Genomic DNA, 15,098 nt, shown 5'->3' on the forward strand with positions numbered 1-15,098 from the left:
TGACGAAGAAGGAGATAAATGTGGATAAGGTTTGGTATGGGAAGAACAATGCAGAAGTGATAAGTATAAGGTAAAAAAGTGATGGAAAAGAATTAATCATAATGGTGACCTATGTACCTCCTAAAACAAATTCTTGGACATTAAGGGAATACGACAATATGATCAAGGATACTTTACAGAGTTTGGAAAGTGTATTAACTGGAAAAAGTAAGGTGATACTAGTAGGAGATTTTAATTGTAATAAAGTGGATTGGGAAAATCTAGTAAGTGGTGTTGGAGAGGAAGCATGGCGAGAGAGATTCCTTAATCTAATGATGGAAAATATGATGGAACAGAGGGTGAAAGAAAATACTAGATATAGCGGAGATGATGAACCAGCTAGACTGGATTTGGTGTTAACACGAGAAGTGTACCTATATGGGGATATACAATATAAATGTCCATTGTGGAAAAGTGATCATGTGGTTATGAAAATGCAGATGGCAATAACACAGCGAAGGAGAGATGAGACATACAGGAGTGGTAGATTGAATTATAGAAAGATGGACACAGAAAATTTGAAAAATTATTTCAGAACATTAGATTGGGAGGAGATGTTACAAATCAGAGAAGTGCAAAAAAAATATGAGATTTTTATGAAATATTATAAAGAAGGAGTTATGAAATTTGTACCAAAGTATAAACTGAAAGAGGAAGGAAGAAAGGATTGGTTTAATGCAACTTGTGGCTTGGAACAGATGGAAAAAGAGCAGGAATATACTAAATAAGGGGAATCATAGAGCGGCGAGAAATGAGTATGTGAGGGTAAGGAGGGAGGAAGAAAGAAAATTTGAAAAAGATATTGTAGACAAGAGTAAGGAACATCCAAAATTATTTTACAGGTTCATAAATGATAAACTTAAAAAGAGAGTCCATTGAAAGATTAAAAGGAGAGCAAGGGATAGTAGATGACCCTAAGAATATCGCAGAATTGCTAAATAATAGGTTTCAACAAGTATTTACTAAAGAAACAATGTTTGTAAAGCCTCAAAATGTAGAAGGAAATGTGCACATGGATGACATTAAGATACCTAAAAAGGAGTTATATAAAATGTTGGAGGAACTTAAAGATGATAAAGCGATGGAACCAGATGAAGTTTCAGGCAAATTATTGAAGGAATGTAGAGAAGAATTGATAGATCCATTATATGATATTATAAGGTGCTCGTTAGAAACCGGGGAAGTACCGGTAGGGTGGAAAAAGAGCTGAAGTGGTGCCCATTTATAAGGGAGGCAGTAAGGAAGAGCCTCTTAACTATAGACCTGTGTCTTTAACAAGTGTGGTTGGTAAGATTTGTAAGAGGGTGATAAAAGAAATATTGGATACGGTTCCTGGAGGATCATAAGTTATCATCGGGTCATCAATTTGGCTTTAGGAAACAAATCTACTGAGCATTTATTCAAGAGTGGTTGACAAAATACAAGAGAGAGGGATGGATGGACTATGTATATTTGGATTTAAAAAAAAGCTTTTGACAAGGTACCTCACATGAGACTGCTATGGAAATCAGAGATTTATGGAGGACTGAAGGGAAAAGTGTTAAAGTGGATGGAAAACTACTTGAGATGGAGGGAGATGAGAACGGTAATAAGGGAGGCAAAGTCGGACTGGTTGGTAGTGGAGAGTGGAGTTCCACAAGGGTCAGTGCTGGCACCAATACTTTTCCTTGTCTATATTAATGATATGCCAGAGGGAGTAAACAGTTATATTAATTTGTTTGCAGATGATGCGAAGTTGTGTAGGTGTGTGAAGAGTGAAGAAGATTGTGAAATTTTACAGGCAGATCTGGATAGGATTTGGGAGTGGAGCAAGAGGTGGGAGATGGAATTTAATCTGAGCAAAAGTCATGTAATGGAGATGGGGAAGAGTGGAAGACGGCCAAGAGGGTCATATAAGATGGGTGAAGGAGTAGTGTTGAAAAAGGTGGAAAAGGAAAAGGATTTGGGAGTGATAATACAAGACCATGGGCAGTTTGAGGCTCATATTGACAAGATGTTTGGAGAAACATAATTTGATTAGAAATATTGGATTAGCCTTTCATTATATGGATAAAGATATGATGAAGAAATTAATTAGTACGGTAATTAGACCAAGATTGGAATATGCTGGGGTGGTTTGGTCCCCTTATAAAAAGAAGCATATAAGGAAGTTGGAGAGATTGCAGAGAATGGCAACAAAAATGGTTCCGGAATTGGCAGAAATGACCTATGAGGAGAGATTAAAAGAAATTAATTTGCTTACCTTGGAACAAAGAAGAGAAAGAGGAGATTTAATACAGGTTTATAAACTGTTGAACAGTTTGGATGAAGTGGATAATGAGCAAATAATGTTGAGAGAGGAAAATTTAAATAGAACTACGAGATCGCATAGTAAAAAGATAGCCAAGGGAATATGCTTGAAGGATGTGAAGAAATATAGTTTCCCACAGAGATGTGTGGAGGTGTGGAATGGTTTGAGTGAGGAGGAGGTGTCAGCGAGGAGTGTGCATAGTTTTAAAGGAAAGTTGGATGTGTGTAGATATGGAGACGGGGCCACACGAGCATGATACCCAGGCCCTGTAAAATTACAACTAGGTGAATACAACTAGATGAATACACACACACCAAAAAAAAAAAAAAAAAAAAAAAAAAAAAAAAACAGCAGCCCATTCAACATATTTACTAACAAAAGCAACACTTTAATTTTTGCTTTATTTTTTGCATCATACTTGCACATCAGACATATGAAAAAGCATTCAGTGTGTTTCTACGTTCTGTCCATACAGGCTCATATGAGCTAAGATAGGCCTTTGATTTAGACTGTGTGTGTGTGTGTGTGTGTGTGTGTGTGTGTGTGTGTGTGTGTGTGTGTGTGTGTGTGTGTGTGTTTGTGTGTGTGTGTGTGTAGACTGTCTCGATTATACCATAAAGTCTCAATTATATCAATCTGGTACATCAGTAATACAGCAAATAATAAAATGAGAAAATTATTGTAAACTTGTTCATTATTGGAGGAATTATTCAGTATGAGAGAGAGAGAGAGAGAGAGAGAGAGAGAGAGAGAGAGAGAGAGAGAGAGAGAGAGAGAGAGAGAGAGAGAGAGTGTCCTTTAGATTTTCACATCAATGGTAACTATGCATAATCTGGATATACTATACAGCAGGGAAACAAATCCCAAAGCTTAAATTTTCCCATTTCTTTTGCAATGAATACAGTACACTGCATTAAAATGGAAGATGTAGTATTTGCATTTTCCATCTTTTGGTAAACTGTAATCCACAAAATGTCACACACAGTAGAAATGTAGAAAACTAAGAAAATAAATGCAGAATGCAACAAAAGAACTCTGCAGCAAATCTTTTTGGCTACAGGTTATTGTCAAACATGTGGCCGAGTATAAAAGAACGGATGAGATTTTGACATATATTTTTACCTTTGCACAACTAATATCACTATGAAATGCTGGGAAAAGCTTACCTTGAGAAGCAAAGAGAAGCATGCACATATACACAATGACTATCTATAATGTCATGTACAGGCCAGGAGAGCAATGGTGAGTGAATAGATATGAATGTTTGTGAGGAAAATTAAGATCTGACATTAATTCTTTTAAAAGTTCATTAAACTATAAATATGGACAACCAGGGCAAATAGCATAGGCAAAATTTCAGTCTGAACAATTTATCCTATCTTCAGGTAAATTTCTCAAGGGGTTCCACAACATTCCAAGGTAAAACATGAATGACAGAAATCTTACTCCATCATATATATTCACTCACATCAACAATGGTCTTCAGGCTACATCATTAACTGGTCTCACAATTGGAATGCACTGAAACATTATCATAAAAATAATAATGAAAATGTAATTTACATAAAATTAATATCTTCATTAAAAAATGACTCTTCCTCACATAGGCTATAACACAGGAAATTCTAACAGATGAGCTTTGAGGAGTTTTTGTGCTATGTAGATAATTACTTGACAGAATTGATGCCAGACTAAAGATAAATCCAGAAAGGTTTTCTATGGATGTCCATCATGGTATGTATGTTAGTTTGGATATGTATATTTTCCTAATGTTCATTTCATTATTAGTTGTAACAGCAATTCAGATAATTATTTCAAGTAGCCATCCAATTTTGTACAATTATATCTCACTCTGACATTGCAAGTGTGACAGTGTCAGCAGGAGGAACATACTGAGTCAAAGACTGTAAAGTAATAAATAGATTTTTGCCTGGTTACACTTAACAAAAATGCAAGTCAACAGCTTGTGAATGTAAGAACCAATGCACTACTATATCAGTTAAGTCAGGCATTAATATAAGTACTTCCAAATGAAGTTTAAACCAGTAGTTTTAGTGCATTCCTATTCCCACAACACATCAAAGAGCTGCATGGCCTGAATGCAGAGCACTCATAGGCTGTGCCATCACCACATACAGGCTGAGACACACATTCAACATGCCTCAACAAGTCCTTCTTTCTTTCAACATACTTCCAGGCCACACAACACCGTCTTTCCGAAAACAAACACAAATATGGAATCACCGCAACAACAGACAATACAATCTGATACAAAATAGTTTATTGTCAACTGATGATACTTATAATTACTGAATCTAGTCATGACAGCATCATTTTCAATATAACTTCTGTGGAGAATTCCATATTTGTAAGTGTTCTCCTAAGACTGTCTTGAATACTTCCAGTCACCACAGCTCAAGCATCATCAACACAATACAACAAACTACTACGATTTGGAGAAGACAAAACCACTACTGAGTTCTCAGCTTACAGGTTGTGTACCACATTTTTCATTTTGCAATATACAATAAACAAAGCACAAAGATAAACGAACAAAACCTTACAGTGGTCCTGCCTTCCCCACAAAGTCTCAGGAACACTCACCACTGGGTTCTGAGGTGGGCTGCCTTCACCGCCATAGCTGTCGGAGGTGGCCACTCCTCCACTAAACTCACTGCCTCCAAGCCACTGCAAATATGACATATCATTCAGGTTAGCTACTACAAATGAAATTGTCATCACATACTGTGCAAGTGCAAAACAATGCAATTCATATGAAAAAGAAATATAAAATCATATGTTTTTAAAAAATACATAGGTACACAAAGTATGGTATGAGTTGATGCAGTAAAAATTACATCCTGACTACCAATGTAAAATTAAACTGTGTTCTAGAATTAAGAAATTCAAGTCTTCATGTAGCTATAGGACTTATCATGAAGATGACAAATGGAGTTAAAGAAAAATCTAAACAACCAAAACAAAATTATATAATCATAAAAAGAAATTAAATTAAAATCTTATAATGTTGAAAACTGAACCAAAAACATCAATCATAAAGCTCAGCTAACCTCATGCATGCCTGAGGGTCCTGCTAGAGCCTCTACCACCACCTCTGGAAGTGCCTGAGGGGGCAACTGAGTCTGGTGGCTCTGGTCTTCATAGTCCTTTGCAGGCATCATGAGTCTACCTTTGTCTTCCTGTGTACTACCCTCTGCTGGTGCATCTGCTGGCAAGCCTCCACAGTACTCCATGCCTCCACCTAAAGAGTTGGAGGAGGGCTGCTCGCTGGCATCTTCCCATGTCTCTTCCTTAATAACTATGGCCTCCTCCCCTCCATCCTGAAAGGTCATTTATGGTGATTAGCAACTTTTCAAAGCAAAGTATCTCAAGCATATAGCTACTCATTGTTTTGTAAGCTGAACAGCAAAACATAATTCTTACCTATATCATTTCAATAAACAAGGTGATAACAACTTGCTTGTAATGAAAATTTCACTTAGTTGAAACTAGTTCCACATAGAACAACAGCAACAGTCATTGTTTAACCCATTTTCATATGATGTACAGCAATTTAGTATACAGGATGCAACACGAGTTTCTGTGGATATTACCAGAGGCAAAAGTACAAGTCATTCTAAGTAGAAGATGTTCTTACACATGCATTTTGCAGCCTTGTTTAGGTGTAGGAAATTTGAATGTGGCTGGCTGACAACATCCAGCCTGGCATCTTGGGACATGTTTATGTGATGTCTGATGGTAAAACATTGAGTTATTCTGTCACCATTTCTACCAGTTTTTGGGTCATGTAATGAGATGGTCAGGTAATTTACCGATAAACATTACACATGACTGTAAATAACAACAAATAAAATAACAGGCTATGTGACAACACCTTGCCTTCCTAGGCAAGCAGGGAAGGAGTTAGGCTAGCAGCAAATTAGCTGATTGCCAGCCAGTCACTTGCAGTTTCACATCAAGATGGTGACGGTGAATATATTTAGATTGTGTTACATGATTTTTATAGAAAAAAACTGTTAAAAATGTCACACAATTTCAAGGACATAAACAATTGCCAGCTCAGATAATTATATCTGTCACTGTGTGACACTCAGATCTCATTCCATGATTAAATAAGGCCTCAAAATACTTATGTGCATGGAATATTTTCTACATAAAATAACATGTTCGTTTGCCTCAAGCAAAATCCACAGAAATTCATCTCCTATCCTGTATGCAAACTATTGATTAATATCACACTTAAAAACTTACACATATATCCTTTTCTTATGTATGATATTAACTTCAGATTTTTTGCTATAAACATACCTTAGAACAGAGGCTGATTAAAGGGGTGATGGTAATTGATGAGATGAGGATAATGGTGATTCACTTGCAATATCACATACTTATAAGAAAATAATGTCAGAGGATTAGGCAAGTATGGCAGTTAGTGTGATGTATAATGAACATAATGGTCTATATACGTAAAGCAAGACGACAAGTAACTCAAAACCAGTGCACAAATCTGAAAGTCTGTGATCAGTTTTTCTAACTACTGTTGCATAGTTAGAAAGCAATGAGAGAAAATACATTACTAGAACTATCAGAATATTTTCCCATAATCAGTATGAGTTATCTCCACTGTATACAACCACATATTCTGCTACTCTCTTAAATATATGTTACTACTGCTCCTATTGGATGCTACAATGAGATCTTTTACTTACAATGTTAGGCAAGTTAGTATAATTTTAGAACTCTATACAAACTGAAGGAAGGCTGCTCATCAAATACCTTGTACTGGCTTCTCGAGGAGTCCTGAGTGTGTGTTTGGTATCTGTCACTGCTCTGGCTGTTCTCTATGTGCTTTGCCTTTTCAGAGTGACCCTTCTTGTCATGCTCCTCCATGTCTCCATCACAGGGGTCAGAGCTTGCCTCCTCTAGTCTATGGGTGGCCTCTTCTACTGCAGGTTCTTGAGTGTGGTAATCGGCTTTATAGCAATCCTGGGACACTGGATTGTAGAGGGTGTTGGGAGATTCTGACCTGCCCTGTAAAGACTCTTCACTGTCCCCTCGTCTTCTTCTCTTGGGATGCGGGCTGCTCCGGTCATCACTCGCATCACATGCCTGAGACTTGGAGGATGCTTTCTCAGCACTGCTGGAGAGACCAATACTTGCTTTACTCCTCTTTTCTGCCGGTATTTCATCTGGTACAGCAAGCCCTTTGATTTGGAGGAGTTCGGCCACCTTGATCAGCCTAGAGAGGTCTCTCTGTGCCACACTCACAATGCCTGCATACATATAGCTCAGTAGCGCCTCCAGCTCATCACGCCGCACATCCTGCAGCAACACCACCGGATGTTTGCCTGCTGTGTGCTCAAACATTTCCTCAAAGTACTGACTACAAGTTGACAGCACCAGTTTGTGCACCGGGTAGAATTTGCCTTCACACGCAACAGTGGCATCTGTGTACCTCTCCTGCAAAATAAAATCTTTATGATATTCATACTTTACGGAATGTAACTTATTATACAAAACAGTTGCCTTCCTCAATCTCATATAATGCTTCACATCATTTGCCACTCATTAAGTTTCCAATAGTTGAATTACTGCCTTACTAACCTTTAGCCTTAAAGCTGACAGCATATGACAGAATGTGGTGCTGTGGTTGTTCCATGACAGTGACAACATTCCATCCCCCATCATGGAAAATTTAAATAAAACCTGGAAACAATGAACAAGTATTAAACAAAGAAAAATCAGCTGATCCAGCCAAAACGTTGTTGATCACTCAAAAAAAAAAAATTCTGTTAAGAAATATAATGACTTGTAAGCCGATAAACACAAGATCACCGATAACCATTAGTCTTAAATCACAGCGAAGAGATCAAGAAGGAAACACTCGCCTACTAAGTAACATGTCAAGCAACACACGTATTCACATACTCGCACAATAATTCTTAACTTCTTCTACAGCCTTTCTTTGATATTTCAACCGACATAACAAGTCAAACACACCCCTACGCAATACCATTGCCATAAAACAGGCCCCACCGCCCTTCACACGGGAGATTTCAGCTACTGTCATGCACTCACAAAAAATGATAAATAACACAGCGCCTCTCCACACTCTCTCTTCTTCCCCGTCATACACCTCGCAGTGCTTACCCCAGTGATGGTGTGATTGACAGAGGCTCTATTGGCTCTCCTCGTTCATGGTAAAGGCTCCACGTACCTTAATCTAGTACTAATGGCGTGAAGTTTGAAGCAGCACAGCACCGCGGCGCCATGGACGATTTCTTTGTTTGGTTCCAATAAAGAGCGACGCGCGAGCCCTCACCTGTCACGGAAAGTCTTAAGAAAAATGCAAGACGCGCTACTCCAGGGATATTTAAGTTAATTTTGAGGTTGTTTTGTATGTTGTGTGGGTCTATTTATGGTTTGTGGTCATGGGGTCTACGCTGTGATAGTGTATGATGCATTATAGCGTAAATGTGGTGCAAGTCTTCATGACCATTTTCTTATTCGATAATGGTAGGTCATGAAACCGTCCTAAGCTGCGAAAATGTATTGCATCCATTGAATTTTCCCTCTCCAGATATCTCAGACTATCGGAGGAAACTGTCATAAGCTAATAATTAATAAAACAGAGTACTTGTGAAGTACTGTAGATAGCTTCTCAACCCTATCTCACCCCTGGCCGCCTTTCCTCACCTCAGCCTGACAGACAGCCGAGCCTCGCATGCCTCAGCGCCGCCGTCGTCCACATTGTCTATGGCTCCTGGTCAGCTTGTCACTTAAATTCACAGGTTAATCAAACACACACTCGTTGTATCATTGTATTTCCTCGCATACTTGATAGAAATAAAAAGAAAATACAGAATAAGAATCGATGTCCTAGTATAGAAGCAAAGACCGTGTAATCTCCCTTACATCCTTTATTCATGCCAGCACAGTCAACGTACAGTAGGGGTACAGCACAGCACGTGGTAGGCAGGACGTCGATCAAAGACTCGGCTGGCATTTAATATATCATACGAACATGGCTCGCGTCAAGGCACCGAACAGTTCCTTATCCATGGGAGGGTAAAGGGAGAGATTCCAGGAGAGAGGTACAATTATAATTGAGTAACTGAAGGTTAAATATCAGTGATTCACTGTGATAAGAATACATGGGGATCACATTTGATTTTCAAGAAAGCAATAGAGTAGGAAGTGTGGTTGTAGTAAGGCCTGGCGTGGCATCGTCTCCATTGCTCTTCCTTTATTTTCTGTCATTCATCTCGTGTGTGTGTGTGTGTGTGTATGTGTGTGTTATTCACCACGGTCGTTTGCTGGTCTCCTAGTCAGCCTTCCCCATTACAAAGCGAGCTCAGAGCTCATAGGCCGATCTTCGGATAGGCCTGAGACCACAACACACTCCACATACCGGGAAAGCGAGGCCACAAACCCTAGAGTTACATCCCATACCTACTTACTGCTACGTGAACAGGGCTACACATTTGCCCATTTGCCTCACCACCCCCGGGATTCGAACCTGGGATTTTTCGGCTGTGAGCCGAGCGTGCTAACCGCGACACTAAGTGGTGTGTGTGTAATTCACCTCGGTCTTCTGCTGGTCACCCAGCCAGTCTTCCCCATTACGGAGCGAACTTATAGCTCATAGACTGATCTTCGGGTAGGACTGAGACCACATTACACACAACACACACCGGGAAAGCGAGGCCACAACTCCTCGAGTTACATCCCGTACCTATTTACTTTTACTTATTTACGCGGTGTGTGTGCGTGTGTTTGTTTGTGTGTGTGTTGTACTGTCTGAATACATCCAAGGTCAGGGGCTGAACGTCTTTTCAAGGGAGTAGGGCTTGTAAAAGCTTTTCTAGGGAATAAGGTGGTCTGGGCACAGAAAGCAAACGACCAAACGACAGCAAGCAAAGGAGTCTTGAAGTAGCCTGAGGGTAAAGGGGGATGGTTCTGAAAGAGCTTTTTAATGCTTTTTTTTTTTATTCTCTTGCTGCTTCCAGTCAATAAAATAATCAGTGCACCGGGAGGCAGGCTGCTGAGGAAAAATCATAAAGGATCACATTGAAATGTATTTCATCCTTTGGGGCCTTGCGAAGACCAACGAGAAATACCCAAGCTGACCAAGGATTGCTGAGAAATAATAAATAGGTAAAAACAAATACAAGACATGCAATAACTAGACAAGCACGGGTACTTGCTGGAACCTTTGCCTTTATCAACTATTAAGAGAAGCAGGGCGAGGAAACCAACTGAGGATAAGGTATGGAAGAAAATCTAGGCGAGGAAAGAGTTCGGTGTGAGAGAAACAAGGGAAATTATGGAGAAAAAAAAAAAAAAAAAAAAAGACAGCAGCAATCTTGTTGATCTTTTGCGATAAACATACCTAAATTAATGGACGTAAGATAGTAAAGGAAAAGGTTCCTTCCCACTTACCATTTTCTCGTACCAATGGATAACAAGCAAAGAAGAGAGAAAGAAATAATAGATATATGAATGGCAACGATATTAGAAGTAGGGCTCGGAAGAGGAGAAATAAAGGTTGAATTTGGAAATTAAAATGAACGTTAAGTAGCGAGGAAGGAAATGGGATAAGAGAGGAAACGAGGACTGTGGAGGGACGTATTTCTTATCAGATTTGCATTAAAAAGAGATATCTTGAGGGAAACCACGAGGAACTCAGCGCCAAGCACACCTACCACCACCACCACCACCACCGTCGCGTCTCCCCCGAGGAAACCAGTCGTGTTCCTGACATATACTTACAAGAAAGAGATGGATACAGCACTTGGAAAAACATGAAACGTTATCTGAAAGGCAATTTGGATTTAGAAAAGGAGAAACAGGCGTAACAAATCTCTTAAAGTTACTGCGACCGAGTGGCAGAAACAGAGCAAGGAAGGGTAAGCGGTATATCAGTGTTGTTGTTGGTAGTGGTGAGGAGTCCATCCAATTCAAATGACACTACTTTCATGAGGTGATATACAAAAGAAGTAGAGTAAGAAAAATCAGACAAATAAAGAAAAGAGCAGCGAGGATCGAAGAATATCAACCAGTATTTTATTTGGTATTTTCTTAAAAGTAGACAATTTAACAGTTAATACACATTGGTTTCATATATTCGTGCGGGAGAAAAATATAGCCACTTTCATGGTATTATCTTAAAAGCAGACAATTCAAGAGGCAAAACACCAATTTCCTCGTTTCTTCGTACATGAGAAAACATAACCTGGGTGCTGACGTCATGAACGATCCCCTTCATAACGCCGTGACTTGAGGTTCGTGACATCTTGTTTGGACTATATTCTGAAACACTTCTGCACCACACCTTCACTACATTCAAACGACTTTAATTGAAGTTATACGGTGTTTCTGTGATTTTAGTGACCTATTAGGAAGATTTCTATATATCAATAGAATAAACTCCAATGGCTAATTACCTTTCTGAGCTTTGAAAGTAATCGTAATGAGAAAGCAAAGAGTTTCAGAATACAGACCTTATTAGTTTCACGGTGTAGTAATGGCGCGACAGTCTAGACAGGTAATAAATCCACTTGGCTTTCGGTTACCTCGACTGACGCAATAGACTAATAATGTATCGTGGTAAAAAACATCAATTTCAGGTTTCTATACTGAAATACTTTAGGGTCATAAAAATTGTTTCTAAAGGCCATATATTTTAAAAGATATTCCTCTTATTACTGATGAAGAAACTTTTTTAACCTTTAATGATTTCGACAAAAGTAAGTTTAAGGTTCAAGTTAAGGTAAGTGCCGAAACGTCTGAGGAGAGTCCTTGCATGTGCGTCCAGTACTTCACCGTGGCGTTACTCCTGAAGGGGACACGAACTAACACACGAACACAGCAACATCAACATCAAGTAACAATAATAATGAGACAGAAATACGGAAACAAAAGTCCGAACGTGTGAGGAATATAGATTAAGAGAAGAAGGATTATTTCAAGTACCACATGAATATACATTTTGTGTTTCAATAGTTGAATATGCGAAACTGGGTGTTGAGAAAGAGAGAGAGAGAAAAAAAAAAGAAAACGGAAAAGGAAAACACGATCTAAGGCTATATTTAATTCTGGGATGGACGTGCATAACTTTTTTTGTTTAATCTTTATCACAGAACTGACGAGATCTTACTCTGGGAAAAATATATATATAGGAAAAAATGTTAAAAGACGATAGACGAAAGGAAGGAGGTAAAGATGAAGAGATGAGAGCTGAAAAGAAAACAAGAGATGAAAAAATGAAGAGGAAAAAAAAACATGAGGTAAAATGAAGACCGAGAGGAAAAAGAGGATAACGAATAGGGAAATGAGAAGAAAATTCGATTTAAAGGGAAGGAAGAAAAACCTAAGGTAAAATATCGGGAAAAGAAATTTGCTGAGAGAGAGAGAGAGAGAGAGAGAGAGAGAGAGAGAGAGAGAGAGAGAGAGAGAGAGAGAGAGAGAGAGAGAGAGAGAGAGAGAGAGAGAGAGAGAGAGAGAGAGAGAGAAAATTACTATTTTTATCTACATACAAACATACACAGGACAGTCAGATATAAAAATAGTGCCCCCCCCCACACACACACACACACACACACACACACACACACACACACACACACACACACACACACAAACAATTTTAAGGCACATTAAAAGGCATACAGCGAGCCATAAGGTCACACTAGAAACACACACACACACACACGTGCTCTTCTTACATATCTATTTATTTATTGCGTTACTAAGACGTCTACATAATTTAACTACGTATCACTAAAAACATACACAGACATACACGTACACACATACATACATACACCTATATGTTCGTTTGTATGCATACCCGTTACATACATGAAAACGTATACAACTGTATTTACAATTACTGATGCGTCTACTTAATAGTAATCCTTGACACAACAATAACCTTTTCTGCAATGGTGATCTGACGTAAGTCCTCTATTTTCAATCATCGTACACATACATAAATTTGCATTTGTATCTTACGTTTCTGAATCCCTTCCATTTGTTGTGTTACCTTTATACAAAGGTAATCTTTTCTCTGGATTCTATGGTGTTCTGCAGGACTTGGTTCAATCAGAGTTCTGTCATTTCTTGTGCCGATGACTTCACAGCACTTTTCTACACCATTCACCAGATCTTCACCTCGACATGAATGTAGTGACTCCGGATGAACAACAGTGATTAACTTCTAATCTTTCTACAGTTTTCGAGATGGACATAGCAAAATTACTTGTTTAATATTTTCAGGTAGTCAGTTTCTTCATTAAATGCAGTGATTATCATGCACATCCTTTTGACCTAATATTTCGTCGGTTTCAGCAACATTCATCTGAGCTGCTCTTTCATATCACCATTCTTGGGCTATTCCGTACTAAATATAAATAGTCCAGCTAAAAATCCGTTATATCACACGTAAAATAAATTTGTCTTTAGTTGCTTTTTTTCAGTCATCTCAGCCAATTTTTCTTCCATTCACATATAATGACGCTTTACATAAATTTTATCTAAGAATAAACATGAAAGGATATAGTCTCCACTCAAACAACTCTTCTTGGAAAGGTAAAGTCAAAAGTTTCTGTCTCAAGTCCCTCTAGCTAACTTGCCTTTAGGTCTTACAATAAGTTCTTGCTTTGTTTAATGAATAATATTCTGAATTTGCTAATTGTATTCTTCCTCCAACACAACGCACTCCTTGCATAAGACTTTCAGTTTACTGCTATCCTTATTCTGTTCAACTTGCTAATGAGAAAGTCAAGCTGTCTCATCCCCGATAAAATAATAAACTGCTAAACTTTAGGACACTGGCTTATTATTCCACCTCCCGTGCACATTGATTTTAAGAGGGAGAGTGAGATACCTGTGGAATTAAACTATCTTTCCTTTTGTGACTCACCTTCTATATTTTACATAATAATTTTCCTGGAGGGACTTGTTAAACGAATGATTTTATTTTATTTTTTGTGTATTCCTTAACAAGTTCATTAATCACGTAAAGCTACTACTACTACTACTACTACTACTACTACTACTACTACTACCACCACCATCATCACCACAATTACTAAGTACTGCTGCTACTATTATGTTGCATGAAAAGGAGGCTGCCTGAGCGATAAAAAAAATACATATAAAAAAAGCCTTAATTAGTTCTCCTTAAAAATTTGTATAGAAAGAGTTCTGAAAGGGTGAGCCAATTTAATCTCTGAGGTGTCTTGATAATACTCTCTTAAACTACTACTACTACTACTACTACTACTACTACTACTACTACTACTACTACTACTACTATTACAACTACTACAACTATCATTACTACACGAACAACAACAACAACGACTACTACTACTACTACTACTACTATTACAACTACTACAATTATCACTACAACAACAACAACAACAACAACTACTACTACTACTACTACTACTACTACTACTGCTATTAGTGTCAGGCGATCCAGGTATTGTTTTAGGTGAGGAGGTGATGTGCAGGTAGATAAGCGAAGCAGCAGCAGCATAACCATCAGAAGCAGCAGCAGCAAGAGCAGATCACTACTGACGTCAGCAAAGGTCACGAGTTTGACATCCAGAGCGTGACCTGTCAATCCTGAGAGAATACTCGTTGTAGCGAGATTAACACACACACACACACACACACACACACACACATATGTATTTCGATTAGTGGAAACGATGGCATGAATAACTTGCCATTT

General features: G+C 38.5%; 1 protein-coding gene across 4 annotated transcripts in view; it reads right to left on the reverse strand.

The window, feature by feature from the left end:
• LOC123505569 (zinc finger and BTB domain-containing protein 7A-like) overlaps positions 1-8,668 on the reverse strand; it is a 41,841-nt gene extending 33,173 nt beyond the window's left edge. For 3 of the 4 annotated variants that reach the window (XM_045257037.1, XM_045257035.1, XM_045257038.1), the window contains exons 1-5: positions 8,568-8,668; positions 7,955-8,056; positions 7,127-7,810; positions 5,401-5,670; positions 4,934-5,017 (exon numbers count right to left, since the gene is read on the reverse strand). In XM_045257037.1, the coding sequence (XP_045112972.1) occupies positions 4,934-5,017; positions 5,401-5,670; positions 7,127-7,810; positions 7,955-8,038 (1,122 nt within the window). In that variant the 5' untranslated portion in view covers positions 8,039-8,056; positions 8,568-8,668. Of the gene's footprint in view, positions 1-4,933; positions 5,018-5,400; positions 5,671-7,126; positions 7,811-7,954; positions 8,057-8,500 lie in introns of all 4 variants that reach the window. The other variant, XM_045257036.1, reaches the window with a different exon arrangement.
• Positions 8,669-15,098: the final 6,430 nt, after the last annotated feature.

Source organism: Portunus trituberculatus, chromosome 18 (genome assembly GCF_017591435.1).
Source record: "Portunus trituberculatus isolate SZX2019 chromosome 18, ASM1759143v1, whole genome shotgun sequence".
In the NCBI taxonomy this organism is placed as follows: domain Eukaryota; kingdom Metazoa; phylum Arthropoda; class Malacostraca; order Decapoda; family Portunidae; genus Portunus; species Portunus trituberculatus.